This window comes from Bacillus rossius, chromosome 2, assembly GCF_032445375.1.
Source record: "Bacillus rossius redtenbacheri isolate Brsri chromosome 2, Brsri_v3, whole genome shotgun sequence".
Classification (NCBI taxonomy): Eukaryota; Metazoa; Arthropoda; class Insecta; order Phasmatodea; family Bacillidae; genus Bacillus; species Bacillus rossius.
In genome coordinates, this window is record NC_086331.1 from 111,575,205 (window position 1) to 111,593,570 (window position 18,366).

At 36.0% G+C, this 18,366-nt stretch overlaps 1 protein-coding gene across 9 annotated transcripts in view; it reads left to right on the forward strand.

Annotated features, from left to right (window-relative positions):
• Nucleotides 1-1,975: 1,975 nt before the first annotated feature.
• Nucleotides 1,976-18,366, forward strand: part of LOC134529621 (probable peptidoglycan muropeptide transporter SLC46) — an 82,236-nt gene continuing 65,845 nt past the window's right edge. For 2 of the 9 annotated variants that reach the window (XM_063363916.1, XM_063363911.1), the window contains exons 1-3: nucleotides 1,976-2,048; nucleotides 8,166-8,243; nucleotides 13,939-14,304. In XM_063363916.1, the coding sequence (XP_063219986.1) occupies nucleotides 13,971-14,304 (334 nt within the window). In that variant the 5' untranslated portion in view covers nucleotides 1,976-2,048; nucleotides 8,166-8,243; nucleotides 13,939-13,970. Of the gene's footprint in view, nucleotides 3,245-8,165; nucleotides 8,244-13,938; nucleotides 14,305-18,366 lie in introns of those variants that run through there. The other 7 variants (XM_063363910.1, XM_063363914.1, XM_063363913.1 and 4 more) reach the window with 7 other exon arrangements.

Consider the following 18,366-nt stretch of genomic DNA (forward strand, 5'->3'; position numbering starts at 1 on the left):
AGTGCGACGTAGGAGTGCCCGGGTCACTCATGTGTGGATTTTTATTAATACATTTGTTAGTGCTCCCCTTGCGGCCTTCAGCCTAAATTAAATAAAGTAGTGTGTGACGTAAATATAACCTACCCAATTTTTGTGTATCATTCGCCACTGTAGTAGTCAACAAGTGACGAACAGTCTCCAGTGTGACTCACATTATTCAAACTTAATTAATGTAAACTTGTTGAATCCAATTCCTAAAACGTATCTGTGTATTAGGTTAATTTTTATTAATTAATGTGTAAATTTAGAGCCACTTTCAATCTCTTATTAATTCAATAATTTCCGAATAATGGAACTTTAGAAGCTTTGGCGCGAGAGGATGCTAAGCCCTCCCCTCATGCAGAGCCAGATGCCAGTACCAAGAGACTCGCGGACCGGGGCGGACTTGCATCCCACGGGGAGCCTTTGTCTTCACCGATTTCGTTCCTGGTAATTATAGTCACTCTCCAAAGCCTTTTTGTAATTAACTCCCTGTGTGCACCCGGTCCTTTTACGGTGTAGGGCCTATCCCAGCCGCGTAAACGTGAACTCCCCGCACAAGGCATTACGTGAGGCAGTGCAGCATACGGCGCGGGCCGACTCCCGCAATCACAGACTTTTGGTTAATCGCCGAAGTGCACAGGCACCGGCTGCAACGACTTAAAGACTTTTAACGAATTTCATAGCGAGCTACGGTCCACACAGGTGGGCCCGGACATCGCCGTTCGCAATTTACGGGATTGGCCGACTCCAATCGAACTCCCCCCTCAACCTCGACTGGCGTGAGGACTTAATATTAGTGACAGCGCGTCAGAGCGCCCAGTGTCCATCTAGTGTAATTTGTGCAGGGAAAATTAGTGTGCATAGTGTAACTGTAACTGCAAGTGTAACTGCCGATTTCAATTAAACGTCCACTCTGCACACTCCGTGCGCGACGTGTATACGACAGTGCAAACCAGACTCGTGTATGTTATTTTATGAACTTCCCCAATCCAGTTAGAGATCAGCGTGCTATGCTGTGTAGGGCCAGTAGTGTATCAATAACCAGGGATCCCTCACACCACGACCACCGCCGCCATTCCTAATGGGCCACGCAGGGGCATTCGCACCGAACGACCCACCTCGTGGTTAGCCACAGAGTTAGCCTGGCGCCCTCCCCGACATGTTTTCAGTAAAAAACCAGCCTTCTCGCTAGGAACTACACCAGATCTCGTACACGAGAACCCGGACGACGGCAACCTTATATGTAAACCACTTTTATAACAAGTTATAACCCTAACGTTACATGCTGCCTTATTGATACACATAAAAACATCCGTCCATGGATATCATACATCATTATAGACATCACACTTTACATTAATACACTACCTACAGATACTTGATTATGATTACGAGTTTTTAAGAATTAAGTTTAGTACATTTCTGTTAGATATAAGAAATTCCTCTAGAGCAATTTTTCTGACAGCATCAAGAAAATGGCCTCTTTTGATGTTGCTCTCATTCGCACTTTTGTGCCAAGCCTTAAGCTTATGTGTGTGCTACTAACTTTTTTTTTTACCTTCGTTTCATTTGCTTCTAACTCTTATTCCAATGGAGCAAAAGAGACCGAGAATAAAACAATTGTTAAAGAAACATAGCTATTTTGAAAACTGGTTTTTAGCTTATAATTTTTGTTATACCTATTTGATATAATTCTTAAGTTATGTAAATAATCGCACAGTCATTTTCACTATAGTTTACTGGAGCTAAGAAGATGAAAAATAAAATAATACTAGATATGCTTCTAAGGAAGTATTAACAAATACATGCCCATTAATAATCGTAACATACGAATACATTCGTGGGTCAGTATTCAAGTGTACAAATTTAACTATTTTTCAGTTCAAACTGTTTCTTGGAATGTATTATATTTATTGAAAAGTTTAATATCCATTAGTTTAGCTGGCTAATACAGTTTCTATAGGCCATACATTGTCCACGTCCTTCAAACAGTCCAAGTAAAACATTTCAAGGCTCGTTGATTTCAAGTAAGTAATTAAGTCGTAGATTATAGATTTTGTGTTAGCTTGCCTAAAGAATCAATTCCACATATTTTAGTTTTTCCTCATACCTTTGTATTTAATAACTTGGTTTTGATTTATGTCAAAGAAACTAAACAATTTATGAAGCTGTCGCCATTGGTATTTAAATCGGTAAGTAATATTAGTTAAGCCTGAATTACAATAGCTAATCGCGTCTGTCCGTCCGTCCGTCCATCCATCCATCCATCCATCCATCCGTCCGTCCGTTCGTTCGTTCGTTCGTCAGCCGCCGACTGATTTTCAACACTCCGCTCGTGTGTGGTAGTAATTTTCCATTTCAATGCTGACAACTGTTGAGAAAACTTAAATTTTAGGGAAAATTCTCTTATGTAATTATAGTTTTAAAAATCATACAAAGTTATTAGTTAACCAATTATGTAAACTAAGTACTTATAATAACTCATTAAATTCAATTTTTTTTTCCCATTCTGGTACCTATTTATTTTCACAGTTCCAGTGTTACCATTACCTCGTTTAGGGTAAAATTTCAATCCGGATTGAACCTGGATTGGATTGAGTAATCTAGATTGAAATTTTATTTAAAACACTTTGTTGTAGACTGAAGTTGGAGTGAAGTGAGATAATCCACTCCATTTGTTGAGGTGGACTGGACTGAAGAATCCGGATTGAGATTTTACTTTAAACACGGACTGGAGTGAAAAGAAAACACGCACGAGCAAGCTGCCGCCATATTGCATTGTTTGTTATTGTTCTCGTTGCATTTCAGGCATAATTTGTGAAAATCGCAAAAAAAAAAAAAAAAGAGCAGAGGAATGTGTGGACAGAGATGGAAGTAGAGTTATTGTTGGACATAATGATTGAAAAACATATTTTAAGACTGATGGACGGAAAAAAAGTATAGGAAAGGTGATATTTGAGTTGGTGAAGGCAGAAATGGACAGTGCGGGGTTCAAAAGAACAACAGAACATAATAATTAAATGGAAAGGACAACATTTTCAGTCCATGTTGACTCCAACTTCGATCTAGTTACATTTCAATCTGGATTGTGATATATACCATAAACGCATTTCGTCAGTTTATGTTCTTTACACATTCACTCCGAGTTCACTACACTTCAGGTTCAATCTTATGGTATTAGAAATACTGCGCTCCACTGGTTTACATCTTATTTGTCAAATAGGTATCAACTAGTAAAAATTTCTGATAATAGACATAGTACAGTTCACTCAAATAAAGGGTTAATTAATCTTGGTGTGCCTCAGGGGTCGATCCTGGGACCATTATTATTTTTGATTTATATAAACGATCTTCCTTCTTTTATAACTGATCAGTCTGAAGTAATTTTATTTACAGATGACACTAGCATATTGTGTCATAACATTAAAAATCAAGAATTAATTCAAACATTAAATAGTGTATGTGATAAGTTAAATCAATGGTTTAATGCTAATAATCTTACTCTAAATATTGATAAAACAAGTATCTTAAAATTTCACTTAACATAAACAGTCTAACCCTGTAGTTCAATTGAATTATATTGATACTAAAATTACAGAAGCAAATAGTGTTAAATTTTTAGGCTTGCATGTAAACAATACCTTGTGTGGCAAGGAACATATAGTTAAAATGATACCTAAACTATGTTCAGCTTGTTTCGCACTTCAATCGTTATCAGCAACTGTATCTGTTTTTTATTTAAAACAAATATATTTTTCGTTTTTTCATTCTGTAATGTCATATGGGATCATTTTTTGGGCATCATCACCCTATGCTAATGATGTTTTTTTACTACAAAAAAAAATTATTAGAATAATGTCTAATGTTAATCACTATGATTCTTGTAGACCATTGTTTAAGAATCTAAGGATACTTACTATGATGTGTCAGTATATATACTCATTAATTAATTTTGTAGTTAAAAATAATGATAGTTTTGATAATAACAGTGCAATACACACTTATGACACCAGAAATAAATCCGACTTGCATGTGCCAAGTAATAATACATCAAGGTATCAAAAAGGTGCACTGTACTCTGGCATAAAACTTTTCAATGCACTCCCTCATAAACTAAAAGCAATCTCCCATTGCAACCCAAGACTATTTAAAGTTCTACTCAAAAACTATTTATTAGAAAATTCATTTTATACATTAAATGAATATTATAATAATGTTTAGAATAATTTATGATGATTTGTTTGTATATTGATGTATTTATATATTTTTGTTTTAATTAGTACTAATTTAATGTGATATTATGATTAAATTAATTTGATTGTTTGTATTGTTCATTTTTGTTGACTTTATTGACATGTTCTATATTCTTTTAAGAATCTGTTGAACGAATTTTGGAAATAAAAAAATAAATAAATCCGGATTAAAATTTTACCCTAAACGAGGTACATGTGTTCCAGTGTTACACTTCTAGGAGACATTTTGTTTCGAAAAACTGCTTTTAAAATGTGTTCAAACGTAAGTTAAGAACTAATTTTGGAAGCAGCTAAACGATTAAACTTAAATACCTTCTAATATGATACGTTTTAACACGCAAACACTTAAATGACTTATGGAGGTTATGATTTCATTGTCCGCCCGTCAAAAGTATGAAGTTACCAAGCCTTTGACGGAAGGACGGACGGACGGAATTTTTCGGGCCATCTTATTGGCTGCAGATCACGTGATTGACGGACGTATGGGCGGAGGCGACGGGCTGTTGTAATTCCAGCTGTGTTACATATGCATTCTGTGAACTTAAATAAAATTGGAGGCTCATCTATTAAAAATATACCTACTGTTAATGTTTTTTTAGTACTACTGATTCTGATTATCCTTGTAATTCTTGTTTTTTTTTAAATTTTTTAATACCACTTGAATTTAAAGAAACACAATAGTGGGGTGGGTTGTGAAGACTAGCAAAATATTGCAGAACTTGTTAAAATACAATCTGCCTCGACTTCAAAGCCCATCTCAACTACCAAGTTCCAGAATCTATTTGGATGGAAGAAAAATTTTTCCTGAGAATTTACATCTTCACAATTTAGGGTTTTAAACATTTTGCTTATCTAACCTAACTAACCTTTCACTTGAATTGTATAGAATTGCAAATCTCTAGCCTCCTTGAAAAAATACTGTAGAAACATAACCGTTGTGAAAAATTCATTCAAACAATGTCAATCATAGGCGTGCGCAGGACTTCAGTAGTGGTGGTGCCAGATTACACAACAGCCCTTTCATTCACGTCCTCCCCCGGAAAAATTTGGATTTGAAAGCGCAAAATGGTGCTATTTAAGCAAAAACAAAAACATTAAATACACAGATGTAAAATTTTTAACATTTTTTATGACAAATTTTGGCTTTGAACGTTATAATAGCCAGGAAAACTACTAAACTATTTACAGTTTTAAGCTTTGTTGAGCCATAAAGTAAATTGCACAACTTGTTTGCACGGAATTCATGCTGGTGGCTTTGAAAAACCGTACTTACATGTTTTCTGAAGACGCCAAATAAATGCTAGAAAAAACATCAAATGTTAAGTTTTAAAATCAACAAATCAAGGGAGTTTTTGTAACATATATCAAATATGTAAAATATTAAAATAATAAAAATACACAAATAAGAGTGGGCAAAAGTTTTTAACTTTTGGAATACAACAAAAATGTTTTGTCGGCGACTGCATATAAGTCATCGAGTAAGCCTATCCGATTAGTATAATGTATTTTAAGTAGTAGTATATGTTAAGGTACAATATTGTCCAAAATTTCTTTTGAAAACAAGTTTACAAGTCCAGAACTAAAAATGAAAAACCTTAGGGAAATCTGCTGAACATAATACTCTGTATTACTAAGGGGCCATTCCTCGATGAAACGGAACAATGTTTTTAAATTCGTCAATGATAGCATTTGTGTTTGCACAAGCAGCCAGTTTTTGCTCCACAAATGGAATCATCAGGTTTTTCAAGCGTTCCTGGTGCATTGTAGACCTAAGCTTTGATTTTATGATAGTAAGCTTTGAAAATGTTCTTTCGCTTGTACAGCTAGTTACAGGCAATGTTGCAAATGTATGCATTACTGCACTGAAGCTTTTGTAGGTTGAACTTCGCTGAAACTTTGACAGCCAATCAATCCAGTCAGAAACAGTTTTAGGTGGAAAGTCGGTGTCCATATCTCTCTTTGTCTTGAAAAGCTTCACTTCTGCTTCTAGTTACGTAGCATCCACTCTGAACTGTTTTGAGAGAACTTCAAAGTCAATACTTTCACACTTATAAGGACCCAAATTTAACCCCATTAGATTTCCTGAGGCAGAGATCACTTTCTTGGTTTCTTGTGCAAACATAGAGTTGATACCTTGAACTAGACAGTCCAAAACTGGATGAAATGTAAACAGTTTCAACTCATCCTTTTTGGTTTCTGCGTAGAAGGCAGTAGAAGAGCACGAACTGACAATGCCTTCTAAGATGACTGAGACTTTTCTTTTTCGAGCTGTAGGGATTTGAACATTCAGTAAGTTACACATTTCCTTAGTTTTGGTGAAAATGTCCTCAAATTCTTCTTCGTTGTTTTTCATTTCTACCAAGGCAAGGGCCAGACTTTCAACATCTTCAACTGCCTGACAAAGGTCTATTTTAGGATTTTGCTGGTCTTTGCTCACTTTCACCACAAGCTGAAGGATTGGATGCATGATTTGCAAAGACGCGATGAAGTTGAAAGATTGCATTTGTAGCAAAATGCCTTTACCTTTAGCCCGGAATTTTGAGTCGGAAGTAGATTCTGTACACTCTTCAATGGCTTTTACAATGTCAACCAAGTGAGCATGCATAACAGACACAGCTTCTGAACGGCACGCTCAACGAGTATCTGAAAGGGATCTCAGAGTCTTGATTTTGATAGTAGTTTCTTTTACAATATCCTCATAGATAGCATGCCTCTTAGGATTACCTTCAATATAGCTGAAAATTATCTGGACTATTCCAAATAAATCAAATATGATTGGATTTTACTTGTGACTAGTGCAGGCGCTTACTAAGCTAAGGTTCAGACAATGTGCATAACAATGCACATACATTATCAATCAATTGACCTCTTTGCATCTTGCCTGTACGCCGTTAAATTCACCTGCCATTGCCGACACCCCATAAAACACACACAAACTACATCTTTCCACAGAACACCTACTTCAGTCAGTACACAGTTTATCGCGTTAAATATGTTTTCGGCATCAGTTGACTTCAATCGCTGTAAGGAAACCAATCTCTCGACAGGATATTTATCTCCTTTAGGTATGTAGCGAAACACTACTGCCAGTTGCTCGTGATGGCTCACATCAGATGTTTCGTCGGCAATAATTGCAAATGGTTGGCCCCTAATTTCATCACTTATAGTTCTTAGTATTACTGTGCTAAGGGACGCTAATATGTCGTTCTGAATATTGTTGCTGAGATAAATGCAGTTCTTAGGAGCATTTTCAATGTAATTCTTAAAAATAGTATCATATTTTTTCAGAGGACTAACGATTTCCAGAAAAATACCTTTCTCGTCACTCTCCTCGCTCTAGTCAAGACCTCTAAGGGGTTTTCCACCTTTTACCAATATACGGACAATATCTATAAGCCGTGACATGTACTTATGATTTTCCAGACGTTTTTTTCTCTTTTCCTTTTAAATCAGCTTCCTTAGCATCATCCAACATAACATCAACTTGTTTACTTACATTAAAATTTTCCCAGCCAACCATACTTGATACATGACATCTACTCTTTTCATGTGTTTTGAACATTTTGTGAGCTTTTATGCCACGAAGAAAACCCCATTGTTGTGAATGCATTTTCAATTGACCCAACGCTGAGCTGTCATTAAGAGCGAAACAACCGCATGCAAAACAATAAGCAGCATCTTTCATAACGCTATACTCGAGCCATTTGTAATCTTGAAACCATGTAAATTTGAACGATCTAGTCCTAGAATATTTCCCCTTTCCAACAGTTTTTACAGGATAGGTTTAAAAACAAGGATGATATGGTCCACGAGAAATTCTAGCCAATTTCTCTAGTCTGTTCTTTGGTAGGTATTGACAAGGATCATCAAGCTCGGCTGGTCTTTTCACAGGTTCTTCATCTGTTTTATCGTCTTTGCAGACAATCTCCGTACTGTACTGGGACCAGCAACAGCAGCTGAAAGGAAAGGGTACGTACAGGTAGTTTCAACTTAAACTTAATCATAATGTATTATGATTAAGGGACTCGCCTACCCATGCCCAAATTGCACTGTTGTGGAGAACAGGAGAAGACCTGTAAAGCCTGCCCCACAAGATGCCCAATTTCTGCTACACATTCTGTTATACCCTTGGGTATAAAAGTGGGCATAAAAGTTTGTTTAGCAGAAGAGAAAAAAGAATTAATTTCTCCAAATACAGGAGACATAGAATGCTAACAGAAAACCAGCCACGTAGTTGCCGACCAAAGCAAGCATAACAGAGTAGAATAAATATGCTGCTGTACAATTTACCAAATACTGAAAATATATTAAAATTGCAGTTTATTTTAAAAATTATGTAATCTAAAAAAAGTCTTGCAGTTTCATTTAAGCCAACACGTGTGGCGTTTCTAAGATACATTAAATAAAATGTAAAAATACATGCTACTTGGAACAATTTATATAATACAATAATCTTATTATAAAAAAAATGTTGGTTCTTTAACACCGTGGTTTGAACCACACCACAATTCACATTTTGAATCCTAGCTGCACGCTCTACCACTACACTACCGAAGCTATTATAGATCGGTCGAGATACAGTGTATTATCAAGAAAGTAAAGCCGGTTTTCTAACGTATTTTAAAACTTCTGATTACTTTTTTTTATAACTATTTTAGTTTAAATGATATATTTCACGGTAGTTTCACACTTTCACTATCATATAGTTTCATTTGACACACAAATACGTTTAGTATCTCCCCTAATGCTTACGAAAGTGACTAAGGGTTTTAGTTACTGCACGTGGGTCCGTCATTTTGATGACTCTGGCACGTTCTATTACCATTTTGTTTAAGACTTCTGTTATGAAAACTTTCATACCCGAAGGCAGACCCGATGAAAGGGTGCTGAAAAGTTACTCACACGAGAGCAGGCGCGCTAACAGAAAAAAGGTATGAAAACTGCTAAAGAAATGGGTATCGTGTGGGGCTGGTCTAAGCACACAAAACAAGCAAATGTGCGTCCAAAGTGTTTACCTACAAGAGGAAAGCAATTTTCAAACAACTGCCCTTAACGCCTTAAGTACTTTCAAGACAACGCACATTCAATAACAGCAATTTTTAAAAGCCTTCAAAACAGCTAAAACTGGCTTATTCAGCAGGCCTCTATCTCTCAAAATATACTAACCTTGCATTGGACTTACCACCCCATTTTACGCTAATACAATTAAAAAATAAATATAAAGTACCACAGACTAAATATAGGAAAAATAACTTACTGTTTTCAGGCTGAACATCCGTACCCTCCGATCTGGAACTGGAATCAGAATCCTTTTCGGGATCGGGCATTTTAATTTTAATCACCCATTTATACATCATACAGACAACTGTCAACTAGTGAAAATAAAATGATAATTAATTAATGAGTGATCCACGTAACAAACACAGGCTGTACTCGTGTACTCATTAGAACAGTAAACTGGAGTTAGAGCCCGTCTACAATAGTCCGAACCTGTGCGTGGTCTGTGTCCTTATCCGAATGTGAGTGATGTCACATTGTCTCACCGAAAACTGCCCTGTCCACAGTTGCGATGTCCGATGTCCGAATGTATTGGTTTCTAAAGTTGTCACCAGAGCGCAGTAAATGTGCCAAACCAAATGTTTTTGTTTATTGCTTTGATACTTTGTGGTTTGAGATTGAACTTCTGAAAGTTGTGGGAGTTCAATATTATATATTTATTCAGATATTTAACAAAAACAAACACCACGTTTTCAAACAGGAACCGGAAATTCAAATATCGTGAGTGTTCTGTTCTTTTTCTGTGTCCGAAGTACACAGGTTGGGACAAAAAGTTCAAATTGATGAATGTCTTCGGACCAGCTAGGTTCGGACCTTCGCCCACTTGACGCATGACGTCAGAGGGTCACGTGGACCAATCAGCGACGAGTGTCCTTCGGACACAGTTTAGGACATCGCTATTGTAGACGGGCCATAAACAGTAAGAGTAAACACTACACAGTAGTGCTACCTGGTGGACGGCGGCTATTATTCCGTGCGCCTGCCGAGTGGAGTGAACAGTGGACACCCAGCGCGCATTCTATGTAATTCGAGGAGAACTAGGAGAAGTATTTACATTTCAGAAGTTTTGTAGCCGCGGCCCGCGTGTACAACACAAGTAATTGCACCTGGCTTGTTTCTGTGTGTATAGTTGGTTCGATTGATAATTGATATACTTATAGTGTTATGAGCACATATCTGTAACTCGACACGATTGGAAAACATATTTTTTTTGGAAATAATACGGTTTTTATTAAGTATGTATTATTTCTGCTTGTAAAAAACAAAATAACGTTAACCCTAATGATGGTGCCAAGGCATCTGTGGCACCTACCTTGCGCACGCCTATGATGTCAGTGTAAATTAAATAGATACACAAACATTTCACTGTGTAGGCCTATGTATTAACTATAATCTTTTTATTCTGTCTTGTGCTGACACTAACATTCTCAGAGAAAATTATGTGATGCACCATGTGTTTGGTGAAACACTAAAACTAAAGATACCAATAAAATACATAACATGTAAAATATACGGTCTAAACTCTGGGAATCATTCTACACTTAAAATCAACAAAAAATGGTTAAAAAAATTCCATTGTTAAAGAAAACTTTTTCACATCCTCTGTTGTTTAAAAATTTCCAGTACCTTACCATAGAAAAATTCAAATAATAACAGATATAAAGATCGAAGGCTTTCATGGCAATTTTTTGGAGTTGCTTGGCTCTGGGTTGTAGCTGTGTCAAAGGTGAAGCTATTGTTACATTCCAAGTTGGCCCGGTTAATCAACCCGGAATAGTAGGTAACAACACACTTGAATCACTTAAGAAGTTTATGATGTTAATCAGCAATGATTTTTATTAGGTAATTATTTTGAACCACGTTATTTTTTTTTATGTAAGTTGGGATAAGTTATTTGTTAAATAGAGCCGTTTTTCTTCTATTTTTTACAAAACAAAAGAGTCTTTAAACAGTCTTTTGTTTTATTGTTATTTTTTCAAAAATTAACTCCAAACACAATTTATCCAGATTTTATTTCATACATATTCAATGTAGGTCTTTAGCTGGTCACTTGATTTAAAAAAAAATCCCTTAGTTTTATTCTTTAACTAAGGTTCAAATATCCCTGGAGGGGCAGGGGAACAATGGTTACGCTAGGCTGATGCCAATACCTGGGGTTAAATTTTGAGTTAAAAACAGTTCAAATGACGATAAAGAAAAGGTTAAAACCTGGCCTGGCCCCGACAAACAGGCATTAAATTATCTTTTCATGCATTTCTCATTATATTTTCGTGAGTTGCCGATGACGCGACCGCACGCGGTAACAATCGAGCGACAACTAGTTGAACAATGAAGTTGTCTTCCCTTACAAATGTGAGGCAAGCCCATGTGTCAACTGACGAATCACAGAGTAGAACCAGATACATCACCATATAGGGAAAAATATTTGAAAAAAAAAATATTGTCTGAAAATCTGGAAAGACACATCACACCACTGCATAGATTGTCCTGATTGGGTGGCGAGACAGTGCCTAGCAAACCTTCTGGTCCATTGTTGCATGCAGTTATGCACCTATGTGTTGGGTTTTCCCAACAGCGCATTAACTTGAGGTGTGAAAAATAAGTTACTGGCGACAGGGTGTCGCACCTTTGTCTTCCTTTCTTTTTAAACCTTCTAGAAATTTTGCAGCCTCAGTAACCAGAAGAAGATTTTTTAAAAATTAAAAATATATTTAATTAATACACATTGTAATTTTAACGGACGAAACAAAATAGAGAAAATAATAATATACTGCATTCAACTTTATGTAAAATCTAACCAAAATTCATAATATTGCAAGTTCTCCTGCCTTTTAATACTCTCGATTGTCTGCAGCTATGGGCCAGTCAGAGATTCTTTTCTTATGGTTTGCATGTTGGTTTGGCCAATCGGAGCAGGGCTTCTGTGATTGGCTAGGAATGCTGACCAACCAGTGACCTCTTTTATTCTGGTTTGCTGGGTTGTTTGGCCAATCATAGGCAATCTGACTTAAGTTATATATAACTGACTTGTTCTATATCCCAGAGCATATGCTCATGTAGGATCAACAAAATGTAATTTAATAAAATTTAAAAAATGAACTAACATAGTTTTTGTGATCCATAATGATGGAAGATAAATGGGAAACAATTTAGTGTGCAACCAACCCGTGCTTACTGAGTAATGATAAGTGCATTATCTTAAATTTGTAAACCAAAACTTTTGGTCTAATCATTTGTTACATGCTAACTAATGGTACTCCTAAAAACCAAAATTAAATACCAAACTATAATTTATTTGTTTACACCATCTCATTTATTTGAGTAAGCTCCGCTACATTGGGTATAAATGAATCCTAATATACAATAGTAAGGATGCTTTCTAAGGGTTAGTGAAGAATTTTTACTCGTTCAATTATTAAGTATTTATTCTATATGATTTTGTTATTGTTTTAATGAAGTATAAATACAAAAAATTCATAGTAAAAATATAAATTCCTTTTTAGTTCTTAATGTCTTTATGTAATTAACTAAACTGTTTTAAAAGCTTAAAATATTTGATATATTAGTCATTCACTTCACTGTTAAGGATACTGTATCGTGCACACACAACCACAACCAAATGCACTTATCTCATGATTCTGTATGAACTTCAATTCATACCAATTCTGAAGACAAAAGTATGTATGTAACTATGGTATGGATGTTTACTTTTCAACAACTTACCTAAAATGTAAACAAATCACAGAATTGATAATGGCTAGGGCATGAATCACAGTAAATTACTTGAAGTGTGAAATTGTAATAAAACATGTCTAATGAAATATAAATAAAATATATTTGGTTTGATAGTGTTTTATAGTGCACAGTTATGCATAGAGGTGGATAAAGCCTCCTCACTAATGGTAATGTAGTGGATGGATATGGAATATTTTTTTTTCAACCATTCTAACAATCCATCAATGGCATTAAGTTATGAAGCTGCTGCTCCTATTTATCTCTTAATTGCAATGCTTTATGCCCAGTAATGGGCAAGTTTTTTCCACTAGTGTTCAGGCCACAAAAATAAACCTTCTTCATTTTCTTTAACTTTTTATTTATTTATAACCCTTTCATAGTCTTTGATTAAAAAAAAGAGCTTACGAGACAGCAATTAACTATTGTAACCAGGAACAGTCGCAAACATATTCCACAATTGATGACATCCAATACACAACTGACAAAGCGAATAGCAGGAAGTAGGGTGGGGAAATCAGCACATTGCATGTTTTAACTTGTGTTTTGCACAAGGTATGCAGAAGTATTGTAGCAGATGCCCACTTGCAATGCCTAATAAAGTAAATTATTCTTATTTTACTACAGAGAATTCTTTTTTTTTTAACTTGGACGGATCATACAGAAGCAGGGTAGTCAAGAGTCAGATAGTGGAGAGTCTGCTGCATTTAGTTTTATTATGTCAATTATTTTGCTTGAATTGTATTGGTTGTAGTGACTAAAAAGAATTTTTAAACAAGTGTTACTGTTGTGAACGGACCATTCTGTGTTAGATATTTAAACATTATGGTTTGTAGTTTGGAAATTTACTGTGTTGATTGATTTTTTTTTTCAGGTGGACTATTTTTTTCGTTTAAGAATCTCACCATGACTGACGAGTTGCAACACTCTTCAAAATTTAGAGTGACTGTTGAACCATTGATTTTTCTTCTGTTTTTTGGACGGACACTCTCTGCCCCAGTATTCACTAATCTTTTTCTGAAGCAAACATGTTTAGTTACCTTACAAATGAATCGTTCTACCTGTGATTTACTGACTACAGGAAATAAAACCTTGGAAGATCTTGTTCAACCTAGCGTCACTGTTATACAGATGTTGGTGTCTGTCATTGAAGCTCTTTCTCCTGCTGTTATATCAATGTTTTTGGGTCCTTGGAGTGATACCAATGGACGGAAATTATTGTTGATAGCTCCAGTACTAGGTGAGTTGGTAGTTTACTGGCTGGATTTATAAAACTACTTTAAAATTTTTAGTTTGCTAGACAGGTAGATGAGGGTCTTCTAAAAAGTGGTATCAGTAGGGGGAAGTGGGGCAGATTCATACAGTTTTTATTTTTTGTCTTATAGAATTTTCTCTGGTATCAATATCTGTATCGATTCATCAAAAACTAAAGTCTTACTATCTGACTTTATATCAAAAATATGTGATTTGTGTAAATACACTTGTGTGGCTTTCTGTAAAAGTTAAAAAATAAAAAAATAAAAAATGTATGAATGTACCCCACATGCGGGGCACTCTCATACAGGCTATGGGGCAGATTCATACATGTGAAAAAATACACAAATTGAACGTCAAATGTTTAATTATTTATCAAAAACAACATCAAAATACAACGTTTTCGAAAACAAAAGCAATTAGTCTCTATGAGCACACAATACTAAGTAATAACCAAATAATACTAAGTAAAAAAGAGAATAACATAAATGTAGGTAGTTTTTCTTTTTATGACACTGAAGGAACTTAGTTAACCTAACAGTCTTTCTGATCAGTCATATCAGTATTTAAATATCTAAGTCCTATTGCTTTGTTCTTATTTAAAAGTAGTATCAATAATCAACAATTTAAATAAAATATGACAATCAACATGAGAAATCTTAAATGTTTAACACTAATTAACTTGAAAAGTAAATATGCTATCTTTACAATAATTATATTAATGGATGTTATAAAAAGAGAGATCTTTGTTAAAACTTAAATTATTAGCAGTCCTAGCTGTCTTAGCTGATTTAGGATCCGGTAAAATCAAAACTATATCTGATAGATCTACTGATCCTTCATTTTTGACGTTGGGAAATACAAATTTCATAGACGATCCAGGTTTCTTCCTCAAAAATGTAGTGTTTGATGATTTGTCCGACATAGTAAATAACAGACTTCTTTTTTTTCAAATTTTACAAGCACATAAGCACCGTTCTTGATATTCATACAGTATGAATATACCCCATCACAAGAAATTGAAATAAAAATATTCTTAAAACAAAACCAACCATATGTATTGTTCTTTATTTCACAGTTTGATTTTGTCTCCAATCATCTCGTACTACATACATGTGTATAGACCCTCACCATCTTGGTAACTGCCAGGTTGGCCAACCATTACATCATTACTTACTTTATACAAAACTAAGATTTCTCTTTTAAATTAATACAGTTAACATCACTGTGAAGATGTTTATTTCAGTCTGTAGTCCTAAAGGTAATGCGGTGTCTTTGTCATCCTCTTTGGTCGGTGTGCCGACTCAACAAACAGATCTCGATCTATTCTCACTCCTGCCGTCTCCCTATGTTCAGGTCCAAATCCTTTGAACCCCTCTTCCTGTTCACTCCCGACACTGGGTTCCTCTTCCACTTTGCCGCCCCTTCCACTACCTTGAACAGTCTGCTCTGGGTTCATCCTCATCACACTACGTTTGTCTGACCAATAGCATTGGTTGTACATATTTGAGTTCTGCTGGTACTCCAACAGCATGATGTGTAGGTCAAGTAGACTCTGTTTGCATTTCTTCAGCATGCTCTTACATATGCCTACCGTGCGTTCAGCCAAGCCATTGCTTCTAGGATAGTATGGGCTGGAAGTTTGCATCTTGAAACAATACTTTTCACTAAACTCCCTGAAGTGCAGAGAGTTGAAAGGCATGTTGTCAGTTACCATAATACTCGGTATACCATGAGTAGTGAAAATTATTTTTAGAACCTTCACAATGTTATATGCATCTTTTGACCGCAGTGGCACTAACTCTATCCACGTGGAGTAATAATCGCACAGGACAAGATAAGAACGGGAGTCAAATTCTAAAATGTCAGATGCAATCTTGTAGAATGGCAGTGTCTGTGGTTCCTGCAAGATCATTGGTTCTTTCGGGTTCCGGGTACTAAATCTTTCACACAAGCTACATTTGGCTATGTAGTTTTAAATATCCACATCCATGCCTGGCCAGTAGAAGAGGGTTTTACCTCTGGCCTTCGTTTTGGTCACCCCAAAATGGGATTGGTGAAGATTTTGCAACACAAATCCTCTCAGAGAAACGGGCACAGCAATTCTGTCCCCTGGAAACACTAGTCCATCCTCTACTGTAATGTCATTTCTCAGCTTGTAATACATCGTAGCAATATCTGGTACCTTAGTTCTAGAAGTTGGCCAACCCCTCAAAAATAATTTGTTCAATTCCTTTAAGACCGCTTCCTTGTCTGTTTCTTGTTGAAAGATCCTTTTTCTTTCGTCTGACATATTGATTGTGTGCACTACTTCATTTAGGGACACATCAACATCATTCACTGCAGACTTCGAGCAAGCCCTACTCAGGGCATCAGCCACAAACAATTTTGAGCCAGGGACGTATTCTAAATTAAGCTTGTATATGCTGAGCTTAAGTTTAATGGATTGAAGCCTTTTGGATGGAATTTTGTGAATGTCTTTCTTCATTATTGACAACAGTGGCTGATGATCTGTTTGAACGATAACCTCGCGTCCATATACATATTGATGGAACTTTTTGCAAGCAAATAAAATTGCTAGAAATTCTTTGTCGATTTGTCCATAATTTACTTCTGTTGGCGATAGGCACTTTGATGCATAGCACACTGGCTTGCTGTCTTGGAGGAGGACCCAGCCTATGCCTTCTTTGCTACTATTGGTTTGGATTACAATTTCTTTTGCATCGTCAAATGTTTGCAAGAGTGACTCTGTGACTAATATAGTTGTCAATCTTTCAATGCAAGCACCATGCACACTAGGATCCCAGACAAATTCACTATCCTTCCGTAACAGGTGTCTCAGAGGAGCGGTGACCTCAGAGAACTGTGGAATGAAATCTCTAACATAGTTCACTAATCCCAGAAAACTCTGAAGGTCTAGTTTGCATTTAGGTTTGTCATAATTAAGAATCGCTGAAATTTTGTCATTATCTGGGCCGACCCCCTAACCACTGAAAGTGTGGCCAACATATTTAACTTTATGCACTTTATGCTGGAACTTCTGCAAGTTGAATTTGACATTAAATTTTCTGGCTCTGTCCAACACTTCAAGCAGAATTAATTCTGTCATGAGTTGGTTCGTCTTCAGTAAAGATAAGTAGGTCATCAACGTAAATCATGACACCCTCTATGTCACCAAATGTATCTGTATTGTACTTTTGAAACACCTCTGATGATATTTTCAGGCCGAACGGTAATCTCCTGAATTGGTAGCAGCCAAATACAGTCGAAAAAGTACAGTATTTCGCACTCTTCTCATCAAGGCTAATGTGCCAGAATGAGTCCTTGAGGTCTAAGACACTAAAACATTGGGCATTTCCTATCCTTGCAATTACATCTCTTACAGTGTAAATTTCATAATATTCTCTGACAACAGCCTTATTTAAGTCTGCCGGATCTAGACACAGTCTTAAGGAGCCATTAGGTTTTTCTACAATGACTAGCTGGTTTACCCATTCTGTTGGATGTGTACATTTTGTTATAATGCCAAGTTGACATAGCATGTCCGACTCATTTTTCAGTTTGTGTCTGATTTTATTTGGAAGTGTGTATGGGGGGTTTGAAGTTGGAATGCAATTATCCTTTAGCTTAATTTTGTATTCATTTTCAAACTTACCAATGCCTGCAAACACATCCTTGTATGCCACGACAATGCTTTGCTTGGTTGGTCCATGTACTTCACCGATCACATTCTTTTGCAGCAAACCCAGACGGTCACAGGTTCCAATGTCCAGGATAGGTACAGAGTCCTCATCAACAATCACAAACTTTTCAAGTGAGCTGATGTTCCTATGAGACAGAGTCAAGTCACAGCAACCTAAAACTTTAATTTTAGAGTTGTTGTACGCAGCGAGGGAAGGTCTGACACTCGGGAAGGTTTCTCTCTCTATACAGGAAGGGTAAGGGTGGTCATAGATCTTTAACTGAAAGAAGAAAAACTGGTTATTTTAATACATACCTCAACAATTGATTATAAGAAAATAAATAATATTTCTGACAAAAACAAGCA